This window comes from Callospermophilus lateralis, chromosome 10 (assembly GCF_048772815.1).
Source record: "Callospermophilus lateralis isolate mCalLat2 chromosome 10, mCalLat2.hap1, whole genome shotgun sequence".
Taxonomy (NCBI): domain Eukaryota; kingdom Metazoa; phylum Chordata; class Mammalia; order Rodentia; family Sciuridae; genus Callospermophilus; species Callospermophilus lateralis.
In genome coordinates, this window is record NC_135314.1 from 131,226,474 (window position 1) to 131,254,256 (window position 27,783).

General features: G+C 51.9%; 5 protein-coding genes across 12 annotated transcripts; 4 read left to right on the forward strand and 1 right to left on the reverse strand.

Moving 5' to 3' along the window:
• The first annotated feature begins 430 nt into the window (after nt 1-430).
• Tmem115 (transmembrane protein 115) lies at nt 431-5,336 on the forward strand. The gene is made up of 2 exons (XM_076867993.2): nt 431-1,765; nt 4,552-5,336. Exons 1-2 carry the CDS (start codon nt 915-917, stop codon nt 4,754-4,756), a joined length of 1,056 nt encoding a protein of 351 aa, XP_076724108.2. The 5' UTR covers nt 431-914; the 3' UTR covers nt 4,757-5,336.
• A 134-nt stretch (nt 5,337-5,470) lies between these two features.
• Nucleotides 5,471-8,824, reverse strand: Cyb561d2 (cytochrome b561 family member D2). Of its 3 annotated transcripts, none has more exons than XM_076867994.2 (4): nt 8,722-8,824; nt 8,119-8,270; nt 7,624-7,661; nt 5,471-6,762 (listed from the first exon to the last, which is right to left on the reverse strand). In XM_076867994.2, exons 2-4 carry the CDS (start codon nt 8,243-8,245, stop codon nt 6,259-6,261), a joined length of 669 nt encoding a protein of 222 aa, XP_076724109.2. In that variant the 5' UTR covers nt 8,246-8,270; nt 8,722-8,824; the 3' UTR covers nt 5,471-6,258. The 3 variants fall into 3 exon arrangements, with proteins under 3 accessions (XP_076724109.2, XP_076724110.2, XP_076724111.1); XM_076867995.2 differs by lacking the exon at nt 8,722-8,824 and adding an exon at nt 8,465-8,524; XM_076867996.2 differs by lacking the exons at nt 7,624-7,661; nt 8,722-8,824 and having other exon boundaries at nt 8,119-8,196.
• A 59-nt stretch (nt 8,825-8,883) lies between these two features.
• Nucleotides 8,884-12,279, forward strand: Nprl2 (NPR2 like, GATOR1 complex subunit). Of its 3 annotated transcripts, XM_076867672.2 has the most exons (11): nt 8,884-9,163; nt 9,725-9,816; nt 9,903-10,071; nt 10,239-10,347; nt 10,722-10,858; nt 10,949-11,046; nt 11,166-11,202; nt 11,291-11,384; nt 11,457-11,574; nt 11,849-11,991; nt 12,081-12,279. In XM_076867672.2, exons 1-11 carry the CDS (start codon nt 9,086-9,088, stop codon nt 12,146-12,148), a joined length of 1,143 nt encoding a protein of 380 aa, XP_076723787.1. In that variant the 5' UTR covers nt 8,884-9,085; the 3' UTR covers nt 12,149-12,279. The 3 variants fall into 3 exon arrangements, with proteins under 3 accessions (XP_076723787.1, XP_076723788.1, XP_076723789.1); XM_076867673.1 differs by lacking the exon at nt 8,884-9,163 and having other exon boundaries at nt 9,736-9,816; nt 9,908-10,071; XM_076867674.1 differs by lacking the exon at nt 8,884-9,163 and having other exon boundaries at nt 9,743-9,814.
• A 1,865-nt stretch (nt 12,280-14,144) lies between these two features.
• On the forward strand, nt 14,145-17,878 carry Zmynd10 (zinc finger MYND-type containing 10). The gene is made up of 12 exons (XM_076868509.2): nt 14,145-14,224; nt 14,470-14,578; nt 15,435-15,551; nt 15,687-15,740; nt 15,852-15,989; nt 16,088-16,176; nt 16,274-16,374; nt 16,726-16,898; nt 17,134-17,259; nt 17,342-17,463; nt 17,583-17,708; nt 17,803-17,878. The coding sequence occupies exons 1-12, from the start codon at nt 14,211-14,213 to the stop codon at nt 17,876-17,878; spliced, it is 1,245 nt and encodes a 414-aa protein (XP_076724624.1). The 5' UTR covers nt 14,145-14,210.
• A 610-nt stretch (nt 17,879-18,488) lies between these two features.
• Rassf1 (Ras association domain family member 1) lies at nt 18,489-27,664 on the forward strand. 4 transcript variants are annotated; one of them, XM_076868457.2, is made up of 6 exons: nt 18,489-18,744; nt 20,388-20,551; nt 25,122-25,226; nt 25,443-25,740; nt 25,865-25,980; nt 26,751-27,664. In XM_076868457.2, exons 1-6 carry the CDS (start codon nt 18,501-18,503, stop codon nt 26,895-26,897), a joined length of 1,074 nt encoding a protein of 357 aa, XP_076724572.1. In that variant the 5' UTR covers nt 18,489-18,500; the 3' UTR covers nt 26,898-27,664. The 4 variants fall into 4 exon arrangements, with proteins under 4 accessions (XP_076724572.1, XP_076724573.1, XP_076724574.1 ...); XM_076868458.2 differs by having other exon boundaries at nt 20,445-20,551; XM_076868459.2 differs by lacking the exons at nt 18,489-18,744; nt 20,388-20,551 and adding an exon at nt 20,744-21,240.
• Nucleotides 27,665-27,783: the final 119 nt, after the last annotated feature.

Genomic DNA, 27,783 nt, shown 5'->3' on the forward strand with positions numbered 1-27,783 from the left:
TATTCTTAAACGTTCCAGGGCTTCACACACTATTACACACACCAGGACCATCTAACGTCCTCACCCACACGACTGCTCACAAGACCACACTAATGTACACGCACATTATCATAAATGGAGTCACTCTCCCTGGAAAATTCAGCAAGTGTGTGACCTGAGGCCGTGCAGCCTCCTGAACCACCAACTCTCAGCTTCCCGAGGTTGGCAACGGTCTCTCCTTTATGCTCCAAGAACAGGTGGAAACAGCCCTCAGCTATACAATTCCCAGAACACCCTTCTCGATCACGGACAGGACCAGCTAGGCGCACGGTCTCCTGGGACTTGTAGTTCTTCCCAGAAACCTAGTTCCGCTCCTCCAGGACTGTAGCCAAGGACTCCGTATCCCAGCATGCCAAAGAGCCGGAAGACAGGAGCTCAGAAGGCATCCGGCCGCCGCTGCCGCCGGGGGCACGCAAGCGCAGCACCCGTGTTTGTCGGCCCCTGAGAAGGGAGGAGGCAGGGGGAGAATTCAGGACTGAGGCCCAGCTGGAGCTGACCCGACTTGACTCGGAACTGGAACGAGGTGCCCGTCCTGCACGGACCAGAGCCCAGGAGTGGATGGAGGTGCCCCAGTTCTAAGAGCAAGGCTAGTCCAGCCAGCCTGGCGCTGGGCCTACCGGGCAGGCAGGCAGGCGTGCCAGAGCCGCCCAGGACCTTCCTAAAGGTCCGGGGCGAGGGGCCTAGACTCTGGCCAGGCGACAAAGCCCTTTGAGACCGGAGCCCGTCCCGACCGGAAGCGGAGCCTTCACCAGGGCCATAGGCCAGTGACTAGGCCGAGCCCGGGCCTCCCATCGGGGCCGGACTAGAACGAGGCCCCGGGGAGGCCCCTAGCCCACCTTCTTCACCTTCCCCTCAGGCCAACGCATACCAGGAAAATGCAACGCGCCCTACCTGGTGCCCGCCAGCACTTGGGGGCCATCCTGGCCAGCGCCAGCGTGGTGGTGAAGGCCCTGTGTGCAGCGGTACTTTTCATCTACCTGCTTTCCTTCGCAGTAGACACGGGCTGCCTGGCAGTCACCCCAGGCTACCTCTTTCCTCCCAACTTCTGGATTTGGACTCTGGCCACCCATGGGCTCATGGAGCAGCACGTGTGGGATGTGGCCATTAGCCTGGCCACAGTGGTGGTGGCTGGGCGTTTGCTGGAACCCCTCTGGGGAGCCTTGGAGCTGCTCATCTTCTTCTTGGTGGTGAATGTGTCTGTGGGGCTACTGGGGGCCTTTGCCTACCTCCTCACCTATATGGCTTCCTTCAACTTGGTCTACCTGTTCACAATCCGTATCCACGGCGCTCTGGGCTTCCTAGGTGGTGTCTTGGTGGCACTCAAGCAAACTATGGGGGACTGTGTGGTCCTGCGAGTGCCCCAGGTGCGCGTCAGCGTAGTGCCAATGCTGCTGCTGGCACTGCTGCTACTGCTGCGGCTGGCCACACTGCTCCAGAGCCCAGCGCTGGCTTCCTATGGCTTTGGACTTCTCTCCAGTTGGGTGTATCTTCGCTTCTACCAGCGCCATAGCCGAGGCCGAGGAGACATGGCTGACCACTTTGCTTTTGCCACCTTCTTCCCTGAGATCCTGCAGCCTGTGGTGGGACTGCTGGCGAACTTGGTGCATGGTCTCCTGGTGAAAGTAAAGATATGCCAGAAGACAGTGAAACGCTATGATGTGGGAGCCCCATCCTCCATCACCATCAGCCTCCCAGGCACAGACCCTCAAGATGCAGAGCGGAGAAGGTACTGTGAAACCTTCCAAAATCTTGGCAAGCTAAGAGAGTACTGGTCAAAGTCACATGCCACCTGTTGAGGTGCTTGCTGTGCATAAGAGACCCACAGTCAGGTGTTGGGGCAGGTTCAGAGAGGAAACCCAGTCTGGCCTTGAGAATTCAGCATGTAGATGTATGGGCTCCGGTGTGTGCTTTTTCTCACCACTAAGGCCATTTCAGTCTCAAGAAATACCATTTCTTTTGGTTCTGTGTGAGGGGCTAATGGAGGTATGCATCACCCTGGCCTTGCAGAATCTCTAAATCCTAGACACTGGTACTTGGGAGCCGGAGACAACCTGTTGATCTTTTTTCCCCTGTCCTGGGGCCCTTAAGAAATAGTCTGGTCACCCCAATTTCCAAATACTGAACCATGTCCTCTTCATGGGTCTTAATTCAGATACATGCTTCTCTGCCACTTACTGAGGGAAGCTTAGGGTCTTACCAAATTTAACTTCCAAGCAGGGAGGTGTCACCAAACCCAGGGGACTGGCTATATGACCCACCTTAGAGGCCTGTGTACCACACCAGATAGTGGAGACCTTTGAATTATCTGTAAACTAAGCCATCTGCCGCATTAGGCATCCTGGCTGAATTATTCACTGGCTGCACTTTGGCCAGGACAAGAGAGACTGTTTTTAATTCAGCTCTTAACTCTCCTGGATCTGTGGGCTCCCCAGAGTGGTCCCAGCTTCTATAAGATCCCCAGCTCCATTTACAACATTATTCTTGGGTTGTTTTTTTTTTTTCTTTTCTTTTTTTTTTTTTTAAGGTAATCGGATAACAGGGCTGTCCTTTTGCTTTTGTCAAAGGTTCCTGCTTTTGCTCATTTATGAAATAGATTCCTGGCAGGAAGCTCTGTGAATTCAGTGGAAGAGTTATTTATCCTTGAGCTTACTCTCCACTGGGGCAGTACACTTGAGTGTAAAACACACCCCTTCCTTGAAGGAGTTTCCAGCTGGTGGGCCAAGCTGATATGTGTGGGAAAGCACTTACATCATGCTATGAGGGCCTCATTCAAGGCCCTACAGTCTAGTCTCTATGGGTGATAAGTTAGAGGTGTGTCTTGACCTTATCCAGTGAAAGAGACAAGGCCAGGTGGGCTGGACCTGGGAGGAACTAAGCTGCCCTCAGCTATTCAGGTGGGACCTCTCCTTCAGTGAGAGGTCTTAGATGGTTAGGGTTGGCCGGATGTTCAGAAAACCTGCCCAAGCCAGGTGTGGTGATACATACCTGTAATCCCAATGACTCAGGAGATTGAGGTAGGAAGATCACAAGTTCAAGGCCAGCCTTAGCAACTTAGTGAGACCCTTTCTCAAGGAAAAAAAAAAGAAACCTGCCCAAGAAAATGGACCAGAGAGTGGGTGAAGATAAGGCAAGAGGTAAGTTCTTAGCATAGCCTTAAGTAGTATAGGTGGGGGTTATTCCTCCAACCAGTTATTCCTGAGCCACACTCAGACCCAAAGGGCTACTAAGTAGAAGGCAGGGTTTCCCATCTTTTTTTTTTTTCCTTTTTAGTTGCTGATAGACTTATTTATTTACTTATTTATATGCAGTGCTGAGAATCGAACCCAGTGCCTCACACATGCAAATGCTTGCCTGAGCTACAACCCCAGCCCCCATCAAAGAGACATCTTTGACCGTTATGAAGAAGTGACTAGCATGACACTATCTCTGGGCCTTGGCCGACTTTAGACAGAACTGACAAGGCCATCTCTGAGAAGGGAGCCTTGGCAGTATCATTGAAGAACTGTCCCATCAGTGCAAATTTGCCATGTGCCAGGTTGGAGGGCGTGGGGGAAGTATACTGGGTTTTCTGTGCTCATGTCCTTGTTGCTTCTCCTTATCCTTGGCATAGTGCAGGTTTTGGTTCTCTGCAGGAACTTGATAGGTTACACAGACTGTCCCCACATTGGTGGCACAGAGAAGCTAAAGCATCAGGAGTGGGCAGTGGCCATTGTTGGACGTGTTGCCTGGCAGCATTGATACTCTACCCTCTGGTGTCCTAGGGCTCATGTGAATACCTTCTTGTAGACTTTCCCATCTCCCCCAAAGTGGTGCCTCCAAGGATCTGCCCCATGAAAATAGGCTGTGGCCTGTGCCCTACCCACATGGGCTTTTCTCTTCTTCACCTCTTGCAAGGACTCTGCTAAAAGCCTATTCTAACACAGGTCTTAGTGGTTTGGGGGATTCTCTAGAAATGAAAACATCAGAGTTAAGAGGGGTGTACTGATCCAAGTTGACTCTGCTTCCTGGGCTGAGCTAAGGGAGGTACTGAGTTCCAGTCTTTCACAGAGACCCTTGCCAGGAGGCTTCACATACCCCTAACCAGGAAAGGGAGAATTAATTAATCCTTGGATGTGATGTAAGTGCCCAAGCAGATACCCATCTCCAGGGACTTGCCATTCCACCCATCTGCCCTGGATTGTTAGATCTGCCCACTCTCATGCATCAAATTCAGAACTATTGCTGGTGGCTGGCCATGGACAGCCTGGTGGTCAGTCTGGCAGACATCCAACTGGCCTTCTCATCCTGGAGGTGCCCTGAGCTAGAAGGAAAGACTGCAGAGCCTTCTGGTCCTCATTCTGATGGCAGCATGGGCTGAAATTCAGTCTCAGGGGAGTTCTGGGTGCTGCATGGAGAATGGATTCTGGGGGAGGAATCTATGTGGTAGGGAGAGAGGGCAGATTACAGAGGAAGGGTGCAGGATATGTGCCAAGAGAAACCCAGAGTGACCTGTCCTCTCTCCTCTGGCCCCAGGCAACTGGCTCTGAAGGCCCTCAATGAGCGGCTGAAGAGAGTGGAGGACCAGTCCACCTGGCCCAGCATGGATGATGATGAAGAAGAATCTGGGGCCAAAGTGGACAGCCCCCTGCTCTCAGAAAAGGCTCCCACATCCCCAGGAAAGGGGGCTACTCCTGAATCCAGCCTTATCACCTTCGAGGCAGCTCCCCCCAAACTGTAACTCCAGACCACCTTGAGTGTAGCCCCTCCTCTCCCAAGCCCTCAATGATGCCTCTCAGCTACCCCAGGGCACTGACTGCTCTAAGAGGGAAGAAGGCCTGCTGGAGCCTTCCATGGCCACTTGCTGTCTCTCACCAACACTACCCAGGACCCTTGCTACCCTGGTTCTGACTCCAGATAACCACTATCCTGGGCATGGGACCTCTGAGGCATCGGCCAATCCAGAACTCCATCTGAGGTGAGACTATACCTCAGCCCCAAGTGACTACAGGAATGCTGGTGCCACAGCTCCTGGGCTGGCCCTCACATCTGAAACTGGTTGCCAAGAGCCCTGTCAAGGCAAGGATTTGCATTTGCCAAAAATGTTCTGGGGGCCCAGTCAGTGCAGGAGCCAGCACAAGGCTGTTCATCCCTGCCCACCCCCAGGAAGACTGTGTTCGTGTCAGGATTTCTTGTTTCCCTCTGCTGTGGCCGTGACTGCTTCTGAGCCAGAACAGCCACAGCTCCCAGGTATTTTCTACAGGACCACTTGAGTGGGCAACCAAGCCCAGCCTCACAGTATCAATAAAGCAGTTCTTTGAGGTATGACTCCTGCACTTTGTCAAGCTACCTTGTACAGCCTCACGTGCTCAACTTAGATAGTCTTTACTCTGAATCCAAGGGCTCTCCATGGCAACTCCAGCTGGATAAAAAGCCCACTGCCCCAGTATACCTTCCTTCCACCACTATATGCCTACTGCCAAGTGGCCTTCCCAGAGCCATTGCCTCAGAGCCTTATTCTTTTTCCTCTCTCTAGTCCCCATTCAGGAGGCCCTCTGCTCCTACCCAGAGGATCTGACAGTTGAGGTTCTCTCCATCATGACTTGTTCTTGCCCATGACTCACCACAAAGACAGAATATTCTGCTCTTGACACCTATGGAGATAGCCCATTCCCAGCTCCCATCCTGTCAGTCTGTATCTAGCCCCCATAGTGTGGATGTTCCGGGAATCAGAAGCTGGGAGATGGGTAAGGTACATAGCTGTACCATTCACAACATGGGAGGCTCAGCAGCCATATCCTAGGGACTTGTGTGCTAGGAGAACTTCTACCATTCAGAGAGGGCCCCCACCTTGCTAAGCTGCCTACTTCTTAATGCTGACAGCATTAGTTAGAACCACCTCCAACTCTAAGCTGCTCCTCCCATCAGTCTTTTCAGTCATTTTTATTTCACTTTTTTCTCTCCAATAATTAAACCAGTACAATTATAAGCTGCATTGTTGTGCAGGCAGTCTTGCAATCCCAGCTTCATCCAGACACGTGATCCATATGCTCCTCTGGGATGCAGCAAAAGGAGAAGGACAGAGGAGGCACTCTAGCACGAAGAGCAAAAATGTCACATATGGGTCTCCTACTGCTCCAGTGCCTGAAGTATCCCCTGACCCAATCAGCTAAAAGAGTTCAGGAGGTCCCCAGCCCCAGAATGCTGAGAGGCAAATCCAGGCTTCCCTTGGCTAGGAAGAGTTCATGGTTGGATCCTCTTGCGATATAGGTAGGCATTGCTCACCTGATTCATAATGACCAAGCTGGTGAGGACAGGGCATAGCACAGCCAGGTACCAGGCTCCACCAGTGACAGTGGCAGTGAACCAGAGTGAGCACATGCCCAACAAGAGGCTGGTACTACCCAGCAGGTAGCCCACCAGCCCAGAAGTGGCATGGTATAGCTTGAGCTTTGCCAGGGGCCATCGGGGCAGCAGCTTGGGGTAAAGCAGCCCCACCCCACCTGAACACTGCAGCCCTGCCCATAGCACGGCTAGCAGTCCTGCCTGTCCATGCCGTGTAGCCAAGTGGGCTTTGCCAAGCTGCTCTTTGTGGAGGATGACAAGACCAAGGCCAAGCAGTGCACACAGTAGAGCCAGCAGCTGCAGCACCCAGTGGCAGCGTGCCCGGCCCTTCCGTGACAGGGAGCGCAGCAACGAACTCTCAGGAGAGAACACCAATAGTGCCTCGGTCATCAGGAAGGAGAACTGAGGAGACGGAGAAGGAAACTCAAGTGAGGGTGCTTTCCCAACAAGAAAAAAAAATAAATAAATAAGAGGGCTTTAGATGATCCTCTTAGTTGTCAGTGCACCTGAGCTGATTCCCCTTCTTAATTTTCTCCCCAGCAAAACTACCCATTTAGTGGGGCAGAACATCTTCCTTAAATAGTCAGTAACAGATACCTCTTCACACATCTTCCTAGATGCTATTCTGAAATGTCATCTCTGTTGTTACCTAGCAAACAAGGTCTGAGATGTAGCACTTATAAATGATTCAAAACCTTTGTTTCTCTCCCATGGGGATGTATGGATACAATTTCTTGGCAAGAGCTGACCACATGGGTGCACTGTTTCAGGGAAAATAAGATGCACATCACCACAAACTTAAGGTAAAAAGGGTCATCCAAATGCAATTTCTCAGCTTCCTGCCTGGAGATGGGAGAAGTCTCATTTGTGTTTAAACTTTCCCATTTATCCTAGGTTTTTTGTTTGTTTGTTTTTGATGTATATGTGGTACTGGGGATTGAACCCTGGAGAACTATGTCAAGCACTTTTAATTTATTTTTTTGTTTTGAGATAGGGTTTCACTAAATTGCCAAGATTGGCCTTGAACTTGCAATCCTCTTGTCTCAGCCTCCCCAGTAGCTAGGATTACAGGTATACACCACCACACCCAGCTATACTGGGTCTCAAATACTATGATTCAAGTCAGGAACATATCCGGACAAGAGTTGAAGCATGCAATTCCTCCAGATAGACACTAAATGTCCACAAGGAGTCAAAGGCTATCAGGGTCACCACCCATACCCATGCTCCCACCCATGAGAGCTGCCCATACCCACTACTTACAGCCAGAGACATAAGCACAGGGTGCCAGGAAAACAGGCCTGGAATGAGAAGAGGAGGCCTCATGGGGCTGAGGCAAGAAGAAACCAGCAATACCAATTCCTACAGGTTGAGGAATAAGGGCAGCCCATCACCTAAGAAGGTGCTGCCAAAATGTGAGCTGCACCCCGCTAGCTGCAACAAGCTGACTCCACACCTGTTCTCTCTTCCTAGACCACAGGCCATGCATGCTTGCCACTCCCCTCTCTCCTTCCCCCAGCATCTCCCAAGAGGTGCACCAAGACAAGAAAAGGATAACCATGGGCTCTATGGGGCTTGGCCAAGCTGTCAGAGCCCCCACACCCATGTTTCATCCAGAGTATCATCCCTTCTACACAAAATACTCCTCAGCCAGCCAGCCCTGTTCCCAAGAGTTAGGCCCAAGGCTTCCTACTGCCCTTGCTCCCCCAGGAAAAGTTGCCTTTCCTTTCCCAGAAGTCAACTATGAATTCTACTTACTGGAACCAGGCCTGGCGAGCACAGCCACAAAGATGGTAAAGCCCAGGGCCACAAGGTGGGCTGCAGCCCCAGAAGCAGTGCGCAGAGCTCGGTAGATGTGCGACTCGGTCTCCACAGAAAGGGCCATGGTCAGTTAGGCCGGTAGCTGTAGCCTGAAAACAAAGTAGCATTGGCAAGGGTCGGGTGCCCCAGTAGGACAGTTCCACACCTCTCGCTGGAAGAAGAGTTGCAGGGCAAGAATGCCACCCTCTTCCAAGAAGTTATGGTAGGAAAACACAGACCAAGACCAGTACCGGAAATAGTCACAACTGGCCAGGAGAGGACTGGCAGCCCCGTCAGGACCTACCTGTTAGCGTCTACGTGCATCTAAATTGGTATTGATCTCTAGCCCACTTTTCAGGTAGGATACGCAAGGCCATATAAGACTACAAATTCCAGCATGCATCACCCTGTCGCTGGTGGGAACGCCAGGTGGGAGCGCGTGAAGCACTGCGGGAATTGTAGTTCCCAGATGCGTCCCACTTACAGCCTGAATCCCTTCGTGCAGTGCTCCCCACCAAGTGCCGCTAGCACGCTGTCCCTTCATGCTAGGAATCTGCCTACCCCACTTGCAGCGCGGATCAGACGTGGTGGTTTCCTCCAAAAAAAATGCTGGATAACAAGGACCCTACCGCGCACGCCGCCGCTCCGTCGCAGAGCCGCTTCACTTCCGGGTGCGACATCTACCCACCCGGGACTTCCTGGGAAGAGCCCCCCCAAGCCCCGCCTCTGAATCTCGCAACGCAGACTCTACTGAGCAGACGGCTTCTCGAATGTGTGTGTGTGTGTGTGTGCGCGCGCGCGCGCGCGCACGACTGCGTGACACAGTGGCCCAGGCCTCAGGGCTGTTTTCTGACCAGTGTTCCCAAGAATAGGGGTGTCTCCGCGGGAACGACAAGGAGCTACGGACCCAGGACTCGCTAGCGCCATGGGCAGCAGCTGCCGCATCGAATGCATATTCTTCAGCGAGTTCCACCCCACGCTGGGACCAAAGATCACCTATCAGGTGCTGCCGGGGCTCGCGAGACTAGGCGGGGAGAGGGACACTCTCGGGAGCTCAGCCGACTGACATAGCACTGAATCCCCTTGCTGCACGCGGGTATCTCTATCCATTCCCTGATAACCATGAATAGAAAGGATAACAGACCCAGGTCCCCCGGCTCCTGTTGTGATGAAGGAAACATACTATGTCACATGAGCCGTGCTTTGGGGAAATCCAGTTGTAAGGTTAAGGGGAGGTGTCAGGTCCCATGGAAGGTGGGGGTGAGTGGTCTGAGAGAATTCCTGGATTGAAATTTAAATGATGCATAGCAAATTAGATGATGGAGGAAAGTGTTCCAAGTATAGGGAGCAACAAATGCAAAAGCCAAGAAGCCTGTGAGAGAACACAGTATGTGTTTGAAAACACCAAGGAGTGTTAGGCCTGGGTGAATGAGAGAGAGGAAAATGTTAGAGAAAAGTACTTATACCTGAAGGTGGTAATGGGGGGTACACCTATGAATGCACCCTGTGCACTCCACCCAGTCCCAATGTCTAGTCAGGGGCCTCTTGCCATTTCCTTCCCCAGGTCCCTGAAGACTTCATCTCCAGGGAGCTGTTTGACACCGTCCAAGTGTACATCATCACCAAGCCAGAGCTACAAAACAAGCTCATCACTGTGTGAGGCCCCGGCTGGGTGTGGGATGAACGGGTCCCATGAGGAGGGAACAGACTTGGGGAGGCCTGACTCTGTTCCATTCATCCAGCACAGCCATGGAAAAGAAGCTGATCGGCTGCCCTGTGTGCATTGAGCATAAGAAGTATAGCCGCAATGCTCTCCTCTTCAACCTGGGGTTCGTGTGTGATGCCCAGGCCAAGACCTGTGCCCTGGAGCCCATTGTTAAAAAGCTGGCTGGCTACCTGACCACATTGGAGGTCTGCAACATGATAGGCTTGGGTGTATGGGCAGGCAAAGTTGGGAAAAGTGTTCCTATGTCTCCAAAGTCTCCTTGATCCTGACAGCTAGCTCAGGACCCAGGCAGGGCATCCAGTTAGTCAGGTGCCCTGGGGTATACCCACTATGCTGTCTATGCTCTGTCCAGCTAGAGAGCAGTTTCGTGTCCACAGAGGAGAGCAAGCAGAAGTTGGTGCCCATAATGACCATCTTACTGGAGGAGCTGAACGCCTCTGGCCGGTGCACTCTACCCATTGGTATGGCCCAGCCTCTGCAAGAACAACAGAAGGGGAGGGATGGGAAAGTGGCAAAAGGTGAGCACAGCCTTTGGGGGGAAAAGGACAAGACTTTTGAATAAACTGGTGGCCAGGAAATAGCCAGAGGCCAAGGTGATGTCCTGGGTACACTACATGATGGGGCTGGGCATGGGGGGCAGCCAGCAGAGCTATCCAGCTCTGCTCCTTGTGTGTATTCCTTCCCCTTTGGACCTCAGTTTCTCACTCCATAAAAGGGGAAGAATGACCCTCCCCAGAGCCACCTGGCTGCCTCAAGGGATACTGGAAAGGCTGGATGGTAATTGAGGGCCTCTCAAGAGAGATGGCACTGAGAATATGGGTGGGGTCCCCTGCAGATGAATCCAACACCATCCACTTGAAGGTGATTGAACAGCGGCCAGACCCTCCTGTGGCCCAAGAGTATGATGTACCTGTCTTTACCAAGGACAAGGAGGATTTCTTTAACTCACAGTGGGACCTCACCACCCAACAGGTGTGCCAGTTGTCCCTGAGTAGCATCACCTTGACCTGGCCACAGCACTGGCCTCATTCTAATCCCACTGACCTTGCCCTGCTCTGCCAGATCCTGCCATACATTGATGGTTTCCGCCATGTCCAGAAGATCTCTGCTGAGGCAGATGTGGAGCTCAACCTGGTGCGCATTGCCATACAGAACCTACTGTGAGTAGGGCAGTAGTCATGCCTAGCATAAGGTCACCAGCCAGGGAAGAACCTAGGTCCCTGAGTATGGAGCTGGAAAGGTCTAGTCTTCAGAAGCTGAGCTCAGCTCTCTCTCTTAGGTACTATGGTGTTGTGACACTGGTGTCCATTCTCCAGGTAGGTGAATTAGGGATATGGTTCAGCAATGTCTGGCCCAGCCTCCCGGCCCCTCACTCAGGTCCCTGTGCCTTCTGCTATTCTCTAGTACTCCAACGTGTACTGTCCAACACCCAAGGTCCAGGATCTTGTAGATGACAAGTCACTACAGGAGGCATGTCTATCCTACGTGACCAAGCAAGGTAGTAGTGGGCTCTGGGGAGATATCTTGGGAAGGGGAGGGTCACTTGGTAAGTTGATCCTGGCACCCACAGGGCACAAAAGAGCCAGTCTCCGGGATGTGTTCCAACTGTACTGCAGCCTGAGCCCTGGTACTACTGTACGAGACCTCATCGGCCGCCATCCCCAGCAGCTACAGCATGTTGATGAACGGTCAGGGGGCCATTCCTTGGGAAATGAGGGGGTTGCCTGAGGGAAGGTGGACCCTCTTTGTCTCTCTGGAGGAACGCTGGGTCAGAAGAAGCAGGGTATTCCCAGTGAGAAGAATCGTGGCACTGCTAATCCAGGGAGGATTCCTGGGGATGATGAGCTTGCAGGGCAGTCTGGCACTGAGATATAATTGAACAGAAGGCTGCAGGAAAGAGTTGGTCTGGCTATAAGGAAGACTGACCAGAGCATCATACTTCTTCCCCAATCCTCACCCCAGGAAACTGATCCAGTTTGGGCTAATGAAGAATCTCATCCGACGACTGCAGAAATATCCTGTGCGGGTGTCTCGAGAGGAGCGAAGCCACCCTGCCCGGCTTTACACAGGCTGTCACAGCTATGATGAGATCTGCTGCAAGACAGGTGGAGGCATGCAGTGGGGCAGACAGGGTGGGGTCAGGGCACTGTGGGTAGGCCAAGATCACTGACCTCACCTCCCCCACTCCACCCAGGCATGAGTTACCATGAGCTGGATGAGCGTCTGGAGAATGACCCCAACATCATCATCTGCTGGAAGTGAAGCTTTCCTGAATGATTATATTGCTGTGTCTACTCCCTCCTGCTAAACCCACATGGGGACTAGACAAGTAGGCTAGTTCATATCCTCTGTAGGTTGACTCTTAGTTCTGTAAATAAAATCATTGACTTCAACCTGCCTTTATTCATTTATTTATTTTTGCAGTATGGGGATTGAACTCAAGGGCACTCTTATCACATCCCCAGCCTTTTATTTTCAATCAGAATCTCTCTAAGTTGCCCAAGCTGGCCTTGAACTTTTAACCATCCTTCCTCAGTCTGTGGAGTAGCTAGGATTACAGGTATTATAGGCACCCCAGCTGCCTCAACCTTTTACTGAGTGCTGCCTCCACTGTGGACAACCTAGCCTTAAATGAGCCAGTCAAGGTCCGGGCGCTCTGGAGCGCCATCTGGTGGGAATGGCCAGCAATGGCCAAGTGAACATGCTGTTGTAAACTGAAACAGCAAGAAACAGAGGTGATGAACAGTTTGAGTTCCAAGGGAAGCAGGGATTGCTCTGGATTAGATAAGCAAAACAGACCTAGGTGAAGTGAACTAGGGAAAGTATTCCAATAGAAGAAACAAATGCAAAACCCTGAAGCATGTATGAGGAACCCAAGGCAAGCCCATGGGACTGGATCATGAGAGACCAAAGAGAGCCAAAAATACAAGCCAAAGACTTCCAGGCATGATGACACATGCCTCTACTCCCAGCTACTCAAGAGGCCAAGGCAGGAGGATTGTGAGTTTGAGGCCAGCCTGAACATTTAGCAAGATCCTGTCTCTAAAATAGAAAGGGAATGGGAAATGCAGCTCAGTGGTAGAACTTTCATGCGCTAGGCCTGGGTTCAATCCCCAGTACCCTCACAGCACTCTGCCCCCCCCCCAAGTCTAAATCCTGAGGTAGGAGAAAGGCAAGAAGTAGAGCCTGCAAAACTCTGGGAAGCCACGTCTGACCCAGTATTTTTTGGGGGCGGCTGGGGTGGTTACTGAGGATTGAACTCGGGCTGTCGGCCACTGAGCCACATCCCCAGCCCTATTTTGTATATTATTTAGAGACAGGGTCTTACTGAGTTGCTTTTAGCCCCTCACTTTTGCTGAGGCTGGCTTTGAACTTGTGATCCTCCTGCCTCAGTCTCCCGAGCCCCTGGAATTACATGTGTCTGAGACCGCACCGGCAGTATTTTTAAAATATATACACTTTTAATGGTAGATGGACACAATACCTTTATTTATATTTATGTGGTGCTGAGGATTGAACCAAGTGCTTCACACATGCTAGGCAAGCACACTACCACTGAGCTAAAACCCAGCCCCTAATCCAGTATTTTGAGGGCCAGAGATAATCGCAGAACCGCCCTCCTGCAAAGGAGTAATGTCAGACGTACACCTTTAAAAATCCTGGCTGCTGGGAAGGGTCCAGAGTGGAAGTTGATCTAGTGAAAAGGCTGATGCAGCTACCCCAATTAAAGTAATAGCAGTCTGAAGTAGAATGGAACGACGTTGTGGGTCCTGGGCAATACTTAGGGAGTAGATCCGACTGGTGATGCTGGGTACAAGAAATAAGGAGGAAGCCATGAAGAGGAACATCTGAGAGGATCAAGACAGTCCAGCTGCAGGAGGAGCTGGCGGGGTCACTGGTTGACTTGACAATTAGGGAAAGAGTTGGTGGAGTTCAGGAGAGACTTCGCGGGCGCACCAGGTTGTGAGGAAGAAAACTTTATGACAGTCGCAGTAGGAGTAGGCGTGGCAGCGGAGTGGGCGTGGCAAGCGGGGGGTGGTTCCAGACTGCAGGAGCCACCGGCATAGGTGGACCCAGGCTTCACTGCGCGGACGCCAAGCTGTTTCCATGGCGGCGAGGACGCACGCGCTCCAACCGACCGGCAACTGTCCAGTCCCAGAGTCCAGTCCCGCTGAAGTCTGTCCTCCTAAAGTGTATCATCTCCTCCGCCCCAACTGCTACCCGAAGTCAGCCAGACCCTGGCCCCAACATGGACCTGGAATTGCTGCTGCCCGGGGAAGCTGACGTACTGGTGCGGGGTCTGCGCAGTTTCCCCCTGCGCGAGATGGGCTCTGAAGGGTGAGGCAGCTGGGTCAGACAGAGTTACCAGGTCCTTGAATGGGGGGAGCTTGGGACTGACATTGGGGAAGGGGTTGCTCAATGTGAAGGGGCCCCCAGATGGAGAGGCAAACTCTTCAAGATAGGAGTATATGGCTCCTAAGCCCCTTCTGGATCCTCAGGATCAGATTTGGCTTCAATAGGATGTAGCTGCACTCTGATGCACACATATGTGCCCAAATTCACATACATACCCTCTGTAACAGGTGGAACCAGCAGCATGAGAACCTGGAGAAGCTGAACATGCAAGCCATCCTTGATGCTACTGTCAGCCAAGGCGAGCCCATCCAGGAGCTGCTAGTCACCCATGGGAAGGTACCCCAAGGTCACAGACAGTATTCCTACCTTCCCTCCCACAACACCCACTACACCCCTCGGGAACACATGGATGCCTGCTCTTCCCTCTGGCCTGGTATACCTGTTCTCCTTGAAGGGGAAAGAGGAATGTGTTACATTTCCTTTTGTACCACAATTAGACAAGACTCAGGCATGCCAGACCTGTGTTAGGACATGCAAGGACATGGATTGATTAGGGGGAAAGTCATGGACACTAGAACAGCTTAGGCTGTAGGGGGGAGACCCAAGTGTTAAAGTCACCCTGAACAGCCAATAAGACCAGAGGAGGACTCCCCCTGAAGTAGGAGTGGTGCCTTGACTTGAAAGGAAACAGCCTTTCCAACATGAGGGTTGGGGAGTTAGAAAACAGGGAGATGACCTGAGATATCAGTTGACAAAAGATTTCTCCACAAGAAAAAGGCAGAGCACACTACTAGGGGATGGGGAAGAAATAGGGCACCATAAAGGGCCTTGAGTAAGAATGAGACTTAGGCATAGAAGAGCCTTGGAGGGTCAGAGGACAAGGACAAGAAGGGAGGGCATGAGCAGGAGGGCTAGCCCAAAAGAGATAGGGAGGAGGGGATAAGAGTGCAGGTGCAGGGAGGCAAGGCAGTTGGGACAGAGCAAGGTCCAGTCACAGGTAGCAGGGGAGTGTCCCCATAGATGTTGGAACATCTGGAAATAAAGGTCAAAGATGCAGGAGAAAAGTCAGGAAGGGTATTTGTAGGGCCTGGGAGTCTAGGGACCTGGGGAAGTTTGAGAGATGAGCTAACAGAGCCAGGGATGGGAGGGTTGCCAGGCAAAGAAGGTCCACCTCATTCCTGTCCTTTCAAAGATCCCGACACTGGTGGAAGAGCTAATTGCAGTGGAGATGTGGAAGCAGAAGGTATTCCCTGTGCTATGCAAAGTGGAGGACTTCAAGCCCCAGAACACTTTCCCCATATACATGGTGGTGAGTTGGGTCCCTGGCGCACACCTCATCCCACCCTTTCAGAGCAGAGAGCCATGGCCCAGGGAAGACAGAATGCCTGGGTAGTCCCTATGCCTGTCTTGCAGCCTAGGCCCTGTCCTCCCCTTTTTTTGATAGGTACACCATGAAGCCTCCATTATCAACCTCCTAGAGACTGTGTTCTTCCACAAGGTGAGGCACTATTCCTGCCCAAGGGCCACTGCTCTGGGCAGGGCCTATTTGATTGTGTCCATGTGGGGAGGACATCAGAGACAGAAAGTTTCCTCTCCTCCTTTCCCTCAGGAGGTTTGTGAGTCAGCAGAAGACACCATTTTGGACCTGGTGGATTATTGCCATCGCAAACTGACACTGCTGGTGGCCCGAACTGGCCGTGGTGGCCCCCATGAGGAAGAAGGACCCCAGGATGGTACCCCTATGCAGGTGGACTGAGGTTTCTTGGGGTTGGCAAAGCCTAGATGTGGGTTTCCCAAGGCCTGTGCAGCAGGGGGTGGTCTAGCTTGATCATTGTGTGCCCCCAGGAGCTGCAGAAGCAGGCAGAACTAATGGAATTTGAGATCTCACTGAAGGCTCTCTCAGTGTTGCGCTACATCACAGATTGTGTGGACAGGTGGGCAGTCCTCCCAAGTCTGGGGCCTACAGTAGAGGGACAGAATACTGTGCCTATAGCCTCTGCTCACCTCCCTGCCTGCCACCCCTACCCCTAGCCTTTCACTGAGCATCCTGAGCCGCATGCTCAGCACCCACAACCTACCCTGCCTCCTGGTGGAACTACTGGAGCACAGTCCCTGGAGCCGGCGGGAAGGAAGTAAGATCTTCCCCCCACACCTACCTAAGCCCCAGCCCACTGCTACTAGAACATCCTTCAATATTGATTAAAGTTGGAAACCTGCAGTTCAAACCCTACCCCACCCCCAGCTCATAGAGTTTACCAGAATGCTTCACCCAAAATGGGATGAGACCTTGGCTTTGCAGCAGGCAAGGCTCATGAGTCCACTATTGAGCATTCATCCTGCTCTGGGGCCAGCAAAACCACAACCTGGGCAAGTCCTGTGACCCAGATTCTTGCCCAGCCTGTGGGAAGTTCCACAGTACACACAGCTGGCTTGATCAAAGAGAATGTAATGGCTACACCCAGTGTGCTGGGTCTTCTCCCCAGGCAAGCTACAAAGATTCGAGGGTGGTCATTGGCAGACAGTAACCCCCCCAGAGCAGCAAAAGCTGAGCAAGTTGGATGGGCAAGTGTGGATCGCCCTGTACAACCTGTTGCTAAGCCCTGAGGCCCGGGCCCGCTACTGCCTCACAAGCTTTGCTAAGGGACAGCTACTCAAGGTGGGGAGTTCCCCTCGACTAGTCCCCACAGCCCAGCACTGCTCCACTTCATCCCACCCCTATTGAATCCCTGCTGGTCATCTTTGCCCATCTTCTTCCACCCTAGTCCACCTTTCATATTTTGAGCTTCAGGTGACCTGGTGGGACATAAGCCCCACAGGTACCCTTAGTCCACTTTCCCTGCTCCTTTGGCCAGCACCCATTTCACACTGGCTTTCCCTGGATATTCTTGCAGCTTCGGGCCTTTCTGACAGACACACTACTTGACCAGTTGCCCAACCTGGCAGACCTGCAAAGTTTCCTGGCCCACCTGGCCTTGGTCGAAACCCAGGCCCCTAAAAAGGAACTGGTATTGGAACAGGTAGGCATCTGGAAAGTTAATCACTCCGGACCACTGTCCACTTTGCCAGCTTCTTCCTGTCCCTTCTATTACTCTCCCCTAGATCCCAGAAATCTGGGAGCGGCTAGAGCAAGAAAATAGAGGCAAATGGCAGGCAATTGCCAAGCATCAGCTTCGGCATGTGTTCAGCCCCTCTGAGCAGGACCTTAGGCTACAGGCGCGAAGGTAAGTACATCTGAGCTGGCAAAGGGGGTGGATGGAAATCAGGAGGCATGGACTGAGCAAGGGTGCTTCTGTGTTCCAACCTGTCAAACCCAGTGAGGGCCGCCTGACTGCTCCACTAGGTGGGCTGAGACCTACAGGCTGGATGTGCTAGAAGCAGTGGCTCCAGAGAGGCCCCGCTGTGCCTACTGCAATGCAGAGGCTTCCAAGCGCTGCTCGAGATGCCAGAATGAGTGGTATTGCTGCAGGTGAGGGTATCCTAGGATGACCTTAGTCCCCTAAACCCCACTCCCAGATCCCCACCCCAGCACTGCCATCCTCACCTGGCCCACCTGCCTGCAGGGAGTGCCAAGTCAAGCACTGGGAGAAGCATGGGAAGGCTTGTGTCCTGGCAGCCCAGGGTGGCAAAGCTAAGTGAGGGCTGCAGCCGCTGAGGGCCGTCCAATACAACCCACCCCGAATGCATCCCTGAACCTCAGGATCTCTGTCTGGCCTCTGCCCCTCTGCTGGACCCCAATCTCTCTGGTGGTGAGCACAGCTGGGTCAAGTAGAGCTGCTGAGCTACCCTCACATCCCACAGATGAAGGCTCCCCACTTCCTGCCCCACCCGGCAGATAGGCGGAGGGCGAGGATGCAGTCTCAGAAAACTGGGGCAGGCGGCCTGGGTGGAGTGGGGTGGGGGTGGGGCCGTGGGAGAGGGCCGGATGTGGGGACCCTCTTCCTCTAGCACAGTAAAGTTAACCCCCAGAAACATTCCTGTCTCCGTGTGGCACTTTTCGGTCGTCGTCTGGGCGTTCGGAAATGGAGGATAAAAGGAAAGGGAGGGAAAGGGTTCTTCGAGAAAGTCCCTCCATCCAGCTCCGCCTGCAGGCCAACACTGTCAGCTCTAACAGGTTTCTATTTGGCCGCTCTCCCCGCTCTTTCCCTTGGCCCTGCCTAGATCCTGGGGGCGGTGCCGAAGTCGAGGCCCGCCCTGCGGCCCCGCCCGCCCCGTGCTAGCTAGCGCCCAGAGCCGACTGAAACCTGGGTCCTACTGGGCTATGTCGGCGAAGCCAGAGCTCATTGAGCTGCAAGAGCTCGCATCCTCTGGGCGCATCAGCCCAGGCCGCACCCGCCTGGAGCGTGCCAATGCGCTGCGCATCTCGCCCGGCACTGCGCGCAACCCAGCACAGGTCCTGGGCCGTGGCCACCGCTTCCAGCCCGCAGGGCCCGCCACGCACACGTGGTGCGACCTCTGCGGCGATTTCATCTGGGGCGTCGTGCGCAAGGGCCTCCAGTGCGCGTGTGAGTAGCGGCTCCGCACGCCAGCGAGAGCCAAACGGGCGGCCAAGGGGCAGTGCCATAGCTGCGGGTCAAGTCATGGTGAAGGGAGTCTGTAGGGACCACCCCTGGGACCAGGTACCTTACCTTGCTCCATCGCAGAAAAGAGTGCAGGAAGATGGTTTATCCCTAGTTGCACTCCATCCATGGCTGGGGCACAGTTGGGCAGAGGCAGTACATTAAATAATAAGGTGCTGATTTCAAGTTTGTCTTTTAAGTGTCTTGACCCCTAAGAAAGCTGTTGTGCCTACTGGTGGTTCTCTTAGCCCATAGTCCCAGGTCTGCCTCTTCACAATAATTCACTCACTCTCTCTCTAGAATTCCTGAGGTGAAGGGAAGTTACCCACCTATGGAAAGGGGCCTAGAAAAAGTTAGGACCTTGGGTGGAACCCTGAAAACAGGAAGTTTGTTGAGTCTTTATTTAACAAACACCTATCTTGGTCCCAGTGAATCAGTATTTAGCAAGTAACTATCTTGTTAACAATGAACTAGGTACTAAAACATGGAACTAAAACATGGTCCTTCTGCCCTCCAAGGAATCACCAGCAAGTAGAAGTTCTAGCTGTTCAGAACAGCTAGAATCACGGGGAGCACTTTTACAGCCCTCTTGTCTCCTTATGCCTGAATTCTATCTCAGACCTTTGAGTCAGTTGTTGGAAGTGGGCCCTAGGTATCCATAATTTTTTTAAAAAACTCTCCTTAGGGGCGCTGGGATGGGGTGGGTGTGGTGTTATTCTAATGTGCAGCCTAAACTGAGATTCGGTACACTGACCCACATAGGAACTTAGGAATGATGCCTTAGACCTGTGTATATATGCAGACCTTCTCATCCAGTACAGGAACATGTCACAAACTCAGGTGAAAAAACACAGACAGGCTACAAAGAAGGAATAAGGGCTGGGACCTTGCAATGTTCTCCCAGTAAAATAAAGTGGCCATGAAAATGAGAAACAGGACAGTTTGGGTCTCCAGCAAGAGGTAGGGACAAGGAGGAATCAATCAGGCGAGTGTAGATAGAGGAGGGGAGTGATTAAACTAAGCCCTGGACATCCCATTAGATCTGGAAGGAGAGACAGACCAGCAAAGAAGGTGAGCAGGAGCTGCAGAGAAGCAGGAGGAAAACCTGGAATGTGGTCTCTGGAAGTAAAGGGGAGCTAGTATTAAATGATGCTGAGGAGTATAGAATGGAGAATGGACCGCTGAGGACCGTGCTCAGAGCAATTTCCTGGAGCAAGCAAGCTTGGGCAAGCAAGCCTGACTAGAGTGGATGGAAGAGTGAGGATGAACATTTACGTGAATGTAAACCAGTGTTTTGGTCTGAGGGGGAAAATGATAATCAGAGAAGATCGTAGGTTAAAAGTTTTTGTTTTCTCCTTCAAGTAAATGGACCAAGGAAGTTCTGTGCTAGGCGCTAGAGACTGAAAACTGTTGAGCAGGCTTAAATCCCTAACCACCTGAGGCCTTCCAGTCAGTTTCCAGACACGCCGGGGACCAACACTAGAGTCTGCATAATAGAGGGCAGTAACCGGGCATGAGATAAGTCTGGTCATGCCGAGTCCGGTGGGCAATGGTGGGCAACGGCTATTATCCTGGGGATTCCCCTTCAGTCCCCAGGACATTTTCCGGAGCTGGAGCTCCTCACCTCACGCCAGCCCTCTTTGCAGACTGCAAGTTCACCTGCCATTACCGCTGCCGCGCTCTCGTCTGCTTGGACTGCTGCGGACCCCGGGACCTGGGCTGGGACCCCGCGCTAGAACGTGACACTAACGTGGTGAGAGAAGGCCCCGAGTCTTCCAGGGTATGGGTAGGGGAGACGCGCGGACTGGCAGGCCCCAGCGCAGACGTTCGCGGACAGCAAAGGCACTGGGCTCAGTAATAGTTCTAATAGCCGGTTTTCCGGCAGCAGAACTGCTAATTTTACGCTTAGGTTTGGCGGACCGCCCAAGGATGCCACTGAGGCAGTTCCGAACCAGGCGCATGCGCACTTCCACAACCACTTCCAGTCCTGAGGCGGCGTCCCTGCACATGCGCACACGCTGCAACATATTCCCCCTGGGAGGTGGGGCCTGGAGGTGGGTTAAGCTGCTTGGGCAATGAGGTCATTCCTGGAGGCTCAGCTCGTCTGTCCCCGCCCCCCAGAGTTCCTCCCCCAATGAGACAAGAGCTAGATCCTGGCTGTCTACGTTTCAGTCTTAACGGTTGCGGCGTTGCGCTGACTCCAGCGCAAGCGCACACTGATACAAACGCACACGCGCCCGGGCGGTGGTTGGAGGCTACCGACTCGTAGAACTAGGGGACCAAGCGGGCGCGGCGATGGGTGAGGCAGAAACGCCTTCTTTCGAGATGACCTGGAGCAGCACGACAAGCAGTGGCTACTGCAGCCAAGAGGACTCGGACTCGGAGCTCGAGCAGTACTTCACGGCGCGCACCTCTCTGGTCCGCAGGCCGCGCCGGGACCAGGTGGGAGACAGGGGTCGCCGGCGGCGGGCAAGGGGCGGTCGCTGGAATCCCGCCCCTGCCCGGTAAGTTGCCGCGTGGAGAGTTGGTGGGCAGCCCCACCCTCCGGTTCGCGTGGCTCTATGCGGGTCTGGGCTGGGGCTGGCCCGCGGAACCATGCGTCTGATTTTTCAGCCCAGTGTAAAACCCCGGTTCCAAAGCGTCGGTACTGGGTGCCTCGGCCTTCTTGCTCTATCATAGACCGGTTGAACCAGGGGAAGCAGCTCTGTAGCTTGGGGTAGACCAGAGACGGGCGTTATTCATCTATGACTAAAGCCAACTTCGCAGCCCGAACAAACCTCTTGATTTTGTGTTTGGGCACTCCCACTGCCTCCCTAGAGGAACTGAAAGAGGAAGTGGAGGAGGAGTACTCTCCGGGAAAGGAGAAGTTTAGGAAGGGAGAAGCCAAAGGAGTTCGGCCCCTGTACATGCACTACTGGATGGAGTAAGCTGAGTCCCCAGCCATTACTGGCCCTGGTCTGTCACCAGCTGCTGGACTTTAGGGGATTCCAGTCCATTCTGGAGGGTGAATCTTTGGAAAGGGGATTTGGGAGGACCAGAAGCCTTGTTTTGAACTATAAGGATTCAGAAGCACTTTATCCACAAGAGAGAGGGAAGGCTAGATTGTAAAGTGCCCGGAAAGGGGTGAATAGAGATTGGATTCCTAATTGAAGATTGTAAAGTGTGTACAGGGGCAGCTGGGACTTTCAGAGTCCCAGGTGTCTTCATTATCGGAGACTTCTGTGAGCTGTCATGGGTGTAACCACCAACTTCACATAACTGTTCTTTGGCCAGAAGACCTCAGAAGAGCATGCAGGCCAGGGCATCAGCAAAGAGAGATGGGCACCATGTAGTGTACTTGGCAGCAATGGCTCAGAATTCCTTATTTGAACCAAGAAAATGGAGTTATGGATAATGCTTTGGATGAAATTTAACTAAATTCCTTTCAGAAAGGGTGGTGCTTAGTACTTCAAATCTCAGCCCACAGCTTGAGTAAAAGATTTGAGTGTGGACCCCTAAGATTGTCTCCATGTCCCTCCGCCTAAGCTACCTTCCAATATGGAAAGATGGGTAAAAAACACAAGACGCTAGTCAATTGAAAAGGAGAAGCAAAAGGGTGGGGGGCACACCTGTAATCTCAGCAATTGGGGAGCTGAAGCAGGAGGATCACAAGTTCCAGGCCATCCTCAACAATTTAGCAAGGCCCTACAAAACTTAGCAACACCCCATCTCAAAAGAAAATATAATAATGGAGCCCAGGAAAACAGCCCCAACAGACTTGGAGATAGCCCATCCCAAAAGGTGATAATTAAGCCCACCTGTAGGCCTCCAACCTACATTCCATCACTGAAAGAACTATAAAAAGGGGAAAGAACAGCCCTTCCGCGGATTCCACCTCTTGGGTCCCCTTCTTCCTCCAGGAGAAGTCTTTTCTGCTGTCCTTTAATAAACTTCTAATTTCTATTCTGAAAAAAAAAAAAAAAGAAAATATAAAAGGGCTGGGGATGCAGCTCAGTGGTAAGGTGCCCCTGGGTTCAAGCCTCAATACCCACCACCACCCCCCCCCCAAAAAAAAAAAAAGGAAGAAGAAAAGGAGACTGTGAAGTCTCAAGGACTATGTAAAATAAAATCATCAGTCACTAGGAATAGTGATAGAATAGAGGGTGGGTTGCTATAGTGCAAAAGAAGAAAAACTCTGTGATCCTGCTGCACATCCCTCTGGGACACTATTGGGAGTCTTCTTCTACCAGAAAGCTTTGGAAACAGAAAAAGAAACAAAGAAACTTCTTACTCTAGAATAGTACAGTGCATCTAGTCCAAGTCTCTTGCTTTATCAATGAAGATACTGGGGGAGAAGGAAAGGGACTGGGACTGAGGTCAATGTCCCAGTCCAGGGCTCCAGCATAATCCAGGAAGGGGAGGAGGAGGTGTAAATTTTCTCATATCCAGGCTGGAGCCCAGAACTGTCACAAAGAAGGGGAATAAATTAACACCATCCTGTGCCCTTTCTTTTCTATAAACAGACCACTGTTCTTGCCTCAGCACTTGAGTCTGCTCAGTGTTCCCCCTGCTCCCAGCACCACTTCCATACCATAACCATTACTCCTTCCTGTTGAAGCACTCTTTTCTATCCCAACTTTGGGCCTGAACAAGCATATCCACCACTTTCCCAGCCTCCAGCCCTCATTTTATCTGCCAGGTTCCCCATTTACCAGGGCCACACTGTTAGTTCTTACTAGCCTGACAGAGTTGCCCACTCTTTCCAGCATCATTTCTCCTAGAGTTTTTATTCCTCAGTGCTCTTCCCCATCCAAAAGACCTTTGGAAATTTGGAAGGAAAATGAGCTTTGGCTTCCAACCCAAAACCCGTTTCCTATGAAGCCTTAGTCCTCAGTCCTCAGGATGCTGACTGGCAGCAGGTTCTGGATAAAGACATACCGCTAGCAGTCATGGACTCCCACCATACTCCCTCATCTGCTTCCCCATTCATCCCAATCAGTGGTTTAAGCAAGTTAGAAGGCTCCAAGGCAGCAGTCGGGAGAACCCTGGTTGTCCTGGACTCAGCAGTTAGGGAGAACTCTGGTTGTCCTGGGCATAATTCTATGGAAGACCTGGTAAGAATTCCTTTGAGACAAGACATTGGTCAGTGATGATCTCAGATATAGTTGTGACACTCCCATTCCAATTAAGGCCTATCTGACATCAATAAGAAATAAGGCTGATGCAGTGGGGCCAAATGAGTTTGGTAGAAAGTCATTTCAGAGTCCTGGTTGCCCTGGCCCATCCTCCACCCTTCTGGCAAGAATCCATTTCCCAGGGGAAAAGGGAACTAAGTGGTGGAGGTAAAATTTTTTAACTAAATTTCCAGACAGCAGAGGACAGTACAGAAGCCCACCTGCTTGACAGTTGTAGAACAGGCTCTACCAGGAAGTTGCCCGTTCAGCTCCAGTAGCCCAGCCTGAAGCTGCCTTTTGTGTACCTTGGGTCAATGCTAAATGACCTGTCACAGTGATTTCCTCACTATGTCTGAGACATGGAGGGGTGGTCCCAAGAATCTCTCCAAGGAGTGTTGTCATTGTAGACATCACTCTTCCCCTCCTATCCACTGGTGGACTAGAGTAGGGATGTGCATCAGTCCCACACCTCCTACTTTGCAATGGGTTGTGGCCTCATGGTAGGACAGAGTGAAAAAATGGACTACTTTCTCTAGGACAAACTCTGACTCCAAGCCAACTCTAGGGTGCCAAGACCCTAGAGTTGGGCTGTGCAGTTGGAACATGGGTTTGTTATATTTTATCTTTTTGTGAGGAGGTTCTGGGGATCAAACCCAAGGCCTTGCCTATGCTAGGCAAGAACTCTGTTACAGAGATACACTTTAAGCCCCAGAGTGTAGTTTTACTTTAAATTAGAGTCCCTTCACAGAGTCTCACCAGGTTTTCTGGCTCCTGGCCATATACCTTCAGTTGACCCTGATTCTTTGATCTTCTTAGGGCCATATGCAGTGCTGAAATTACCCTAGGCAGGCAGTGAAGAAAAGCCAAAGATTCTACTTTTGCCATCTACACCCATAACATGCAGAACCAAATGGGTTCAGAGTACATGGGTTTAGTGACTGGGCCAAAGGTAGTCAGGTTTGTTTTTGTATTTTATTTAGAGACAAAGTCTTGATGAGTTGCTAAATTTGAACTTGTGATCCTCCTGCCTCAGCCTCCCAAATTGCTGGCATTACAGGCATGTGCCACTGCTCCTGGAAGCAGTTAGTTTTTAAGAGCTGCTGCAGAGGCCATTTTTCATAGAAGCCCTGGGTTCCTCAAGGGCCTGTTTCCATGCTGGTCTTCTTTTAGGATGATCCTGTGGAATGGAAGATACCTAATCTTTCTCAGGCTGAGATTGAGCAGAAGATCAAGGAGTACAATGGGCAGATCAACAGCAACCTCTTCATGAGCCTGGTGAGTTGACTACTCAGACAGAGGAAGGGAGTCTGGACAAGGGCAGTTACCCAGCTATGTGCCTGATGCCCAAAGAATCATAGACAAGGTATTCTTGGGTGGGCCCAAGCAACAATTTATGCATACCCAGCCTAGCCCCAAGTGCACAGACAGAACCTTAGACTGTTCTGTCTTACTTGGAACTTATTGTCATGGTTGGTTTTTCTTTCTTTTCAGAACAAGGATGGCTCCTACACAGGCTTCATCAAGGTTCAGCTGAAGCTGGTCCGCCCTGTCTCAGTGCCCTCCAACAAGAAACCGACCTCCTTACAGGATGCCCGGAAGGGCCCAGGTCGGGGTACAGCTGTGAGGCGTCGGACTTCCTTTTACCTACCCAAGGATGCTGTCAAACACCTGCATGTGCTGTCACGCACACGGGCACATGAGGTTATTGAAGCCCTGCTGCGCAAGTTCTTGGTGGTGGATGATCCTCGCAAGTTTGCACTCTTTGAACGGGCTGAGCGTCATGGCCAAGGTAGGCTTCCTACCCGATCCTACCCTTTGTGAAGGTATATATGCATATATCCATTGCATGCAGGTGCTAAGGCTGCTAGGCCTGTCTATAATCATATATCCCTTTCCCCTTGCCTCGCTTTAAGTGTACTTGCGGAAACTGTCAGATGATGAGCAGCCCCTGCGTCTACGACTCCTTGCAGGACCTAGTGAGAAGACCCTGAGCTTCATCCTAAAGGAGAATGACTCTGGGGAGGTGAATGTGAGTACACAGTCTTCCTTATCTTCTTGGTTGTCATTGGACAAGACTGATGGGCTAGAGCTACAATAAGGCTTAGAGGAAGAATCAGGCTGGAAAAAAAGCTCTACAAGGCCTAGGCCTATCCCAAGAAACCAGGAAGAATTTTCTTGGTGCTTTGTTTTCTCCTCTGCAGGTTCAGGAGTCCATCTGACAGTATGGTGAGCCCAGACCAGATCAGAACTACATATATGGGCCTAGGACAGCATGGATACTCTCCTTCAAGCATTAAGACTTTTTACTTAATGGTTGAGGGTATAGCTTAGTGATACAACATATTCTTAGTATGCACAAGGCCCAGGATTCTATCTCCAGCACTGGATTTATAGCCCAGTGAAAAGCATTTGCTTAGCATGCATTAGGCTCTGCATTTGATTCCTAGACCTGTTAATTAAAAAACAAAATTAAAAAATTGACTTTTTAGAAGCTGTCTGACTACAAGGTATTGGGTCTATGGAGTAGTATTAGACTCAGAGTGTGAGTACAACCTGTCCACAGGAAACTGGGGAACATTCTATTTGGTTGCCTCTCAGTGAGATGACTATTTTGTAGGATCCATCTTCTATACAGACTGCTGTCAGGAGTCCTAGCATAGACTATTGAGGCATGAGCCAAATATTAGAAAACCCAATCCTGGCTTGTGTGACCATGATATGTTGGTCTTCTCTGGGGATGGTCTTCCAGTTTGGCCATATATACTGCAGTCTATATACCTCCCCTCTGCTCCCTTGCAGTGGGATGCTTTCAGCATGCCTGAACTACACAACTTCCTACGCATCCTGCAGCGAGAGGAAGAAGAACACCTCCGCCAGATCCTGCAGAAGTACTCCCATTGCCGCCAGAAGATCCAAGAGGCCCTGCATGCCTGCCCCCTGGGGTGACCTCTCCTACCTCTGGGTGGCAGGAGGAGAGTAGGCAGTGCCAAGAGCGTGCCGTGTGAGTGTGACAGGGCCCATGGAGCCTGAGGAATGAGTGTGCATGGAAGCCCTCCCCCACTGGGGGAATGAGCCCAGAGAACAGCGAAGAAGCTGGCCCTCTGCATCCACCAGTGGGTGAAGCAGAGTATGGCTTTGCATCTCTTTGCCTTTCGTGTACTGGGTCACGGTGGGCCTGGACTTCCCTGGGGAGCTGCTCCAGGCTTGCAGCAGGGGTGGAGCAGAAAGAATCTCCTTAATTCATGTCTCAGATGTGATAATCTTGGAGACCCTACAAACAGAACAGGATCAGTTTGCAGGGTTGAGGACCCTCAACCTTGGGGAAGGTTGTGTTTTGGGTCTTGAATAGAGTTTCTGGATAACCCTATCAGAGCCATGGGTGGGTGCTCAGAATAAGGCAGGCATCAAGGTAGAGTCTAGGTTTCCTTCTAGTGCCTTCTGACTCTTCATACACCCTGAGGTCAGGGAGTGCTGGTATACAGTACAGCAACAGTGCCTCAGTGCCTCCTCCAAAGAGGATATCCCTGGGTCAGCCCAGGGTCTATGAATGTGGGCACTCTGCCAGCCCCATTCCTTGTTTGCCAGGCAAAGCCAGGGTCTGTCTCTCAGATATTTTTGATGAAGCGTGTGAATGTATGTAGTGTTTTGTGGCCTCAAATGAATGCCTCCTGTGGGAAAAGGGATGGGAGTGACAGTCATCATCAGGGCCTGAGGCCTGAGAGAATTGGCTGAATAAAGATTTTAAGAATCCTGCTTTTGTGTTCTCTTTTGTGGGCCTGCTGCCATGGTTGCCATGACAGCAGCTGCCAAGGTTGATGGACAGGTTCACAGG

Bases quoted from the DNA above. Each gene is read 5' to 3' on its own strand.
- Nprl2 (XM_076867672.2), top strand. From the start codon at position 9,086: ATGGGCAGCAGCTGCCGCATCGAATGCATATTCTTCAGCGAGTTCCAC. The intron at 9,164-9,724 runs GTGCTGCCGGGG...TTCCTTCCCCAG, and splicing joins GACCAAAGATCACCTATCAG to GTCCCTGAAGACTTCATCTC. The intron at 9,817-9,902 runs GTGAGGCCCCGG...CCATTCATCCAG, and splicing joins CAAAACAAGCTCATCACTGT to CACAGCCATGGAAAAGAAGC.
- Cyb561d2 (XM_076867994.2), bottom strand. From the start codon at position 8,245: ATGGCCCTTTCTGTGGAGACCGAGTCGCACATCTACCGAGCTCTGCGC. The intron at 7,662-8,118 runs GTAAGTAGAATT...TTCTCATTCCAG, and splicing joins GCTCGCCAGGCCTGGTTCCA to GCCTGTTTTCCTGGCACCCT. The intron at 6,763-7,623 runs GTAAGTAGTGGG...CCGTCTCCTCAG, and splicing joins CTGTGCTTATGTCTCTGGCT to TTCTCCTTCCTGATGACCGA.
- Zmynd10 (XM_076868509.2), top strand. The intron at 16,177-16,273 runs GTGGGCAGTCCT...CCCTACCCCTAG, and splicing joins ATCACAGATTGTGTGGACAG to CCTTTCACTGAGCATCCTGA. The intron at 17,464-17,582 runs GTAAGTACATCT...CTGCTCCACTAG, and splicing joins CTTAGGCTACAGGCGCGAAG to GTGGGCTGAGACCTACAGGC.
- Rassf1 (XM_076868457.2), top strand. From the start codon at position 18,501: ATGTCGGCGAAGCCAGAGCTCATTGAGCTGCAAGAGCTCGCATCCTCT. The intron at 25,227-25,442 runs GTGAGTTGACTA...CTTTCTTTTCAG, and splicing joins GCAACCTCTTCATGAGCCTG to AACAAGGATGGCTCCTACAC. The intron at 25,981-26,750 runs GTGAGTACACAG...GCTCCCTTGCAG, and splicing joins ATGACTCTGGGGAGGTGAAT to TGGGATGCTTTCAGCATGCC.
- Tmem115 (XM_076867993.2), top strand. From the start codon at position 915: ATGCAACGCGCCCTACCTGGTGCCCGCCAGCACTTGGGGGCCATCCTG. The intron at 1,766-4,551 runs GTACTGTGAAAC...CTCTGGCCCCAG, and splicing joins CAAGATGCAGAGCGGAGAAG to GCAACTGGCTCTGAAGGCCC.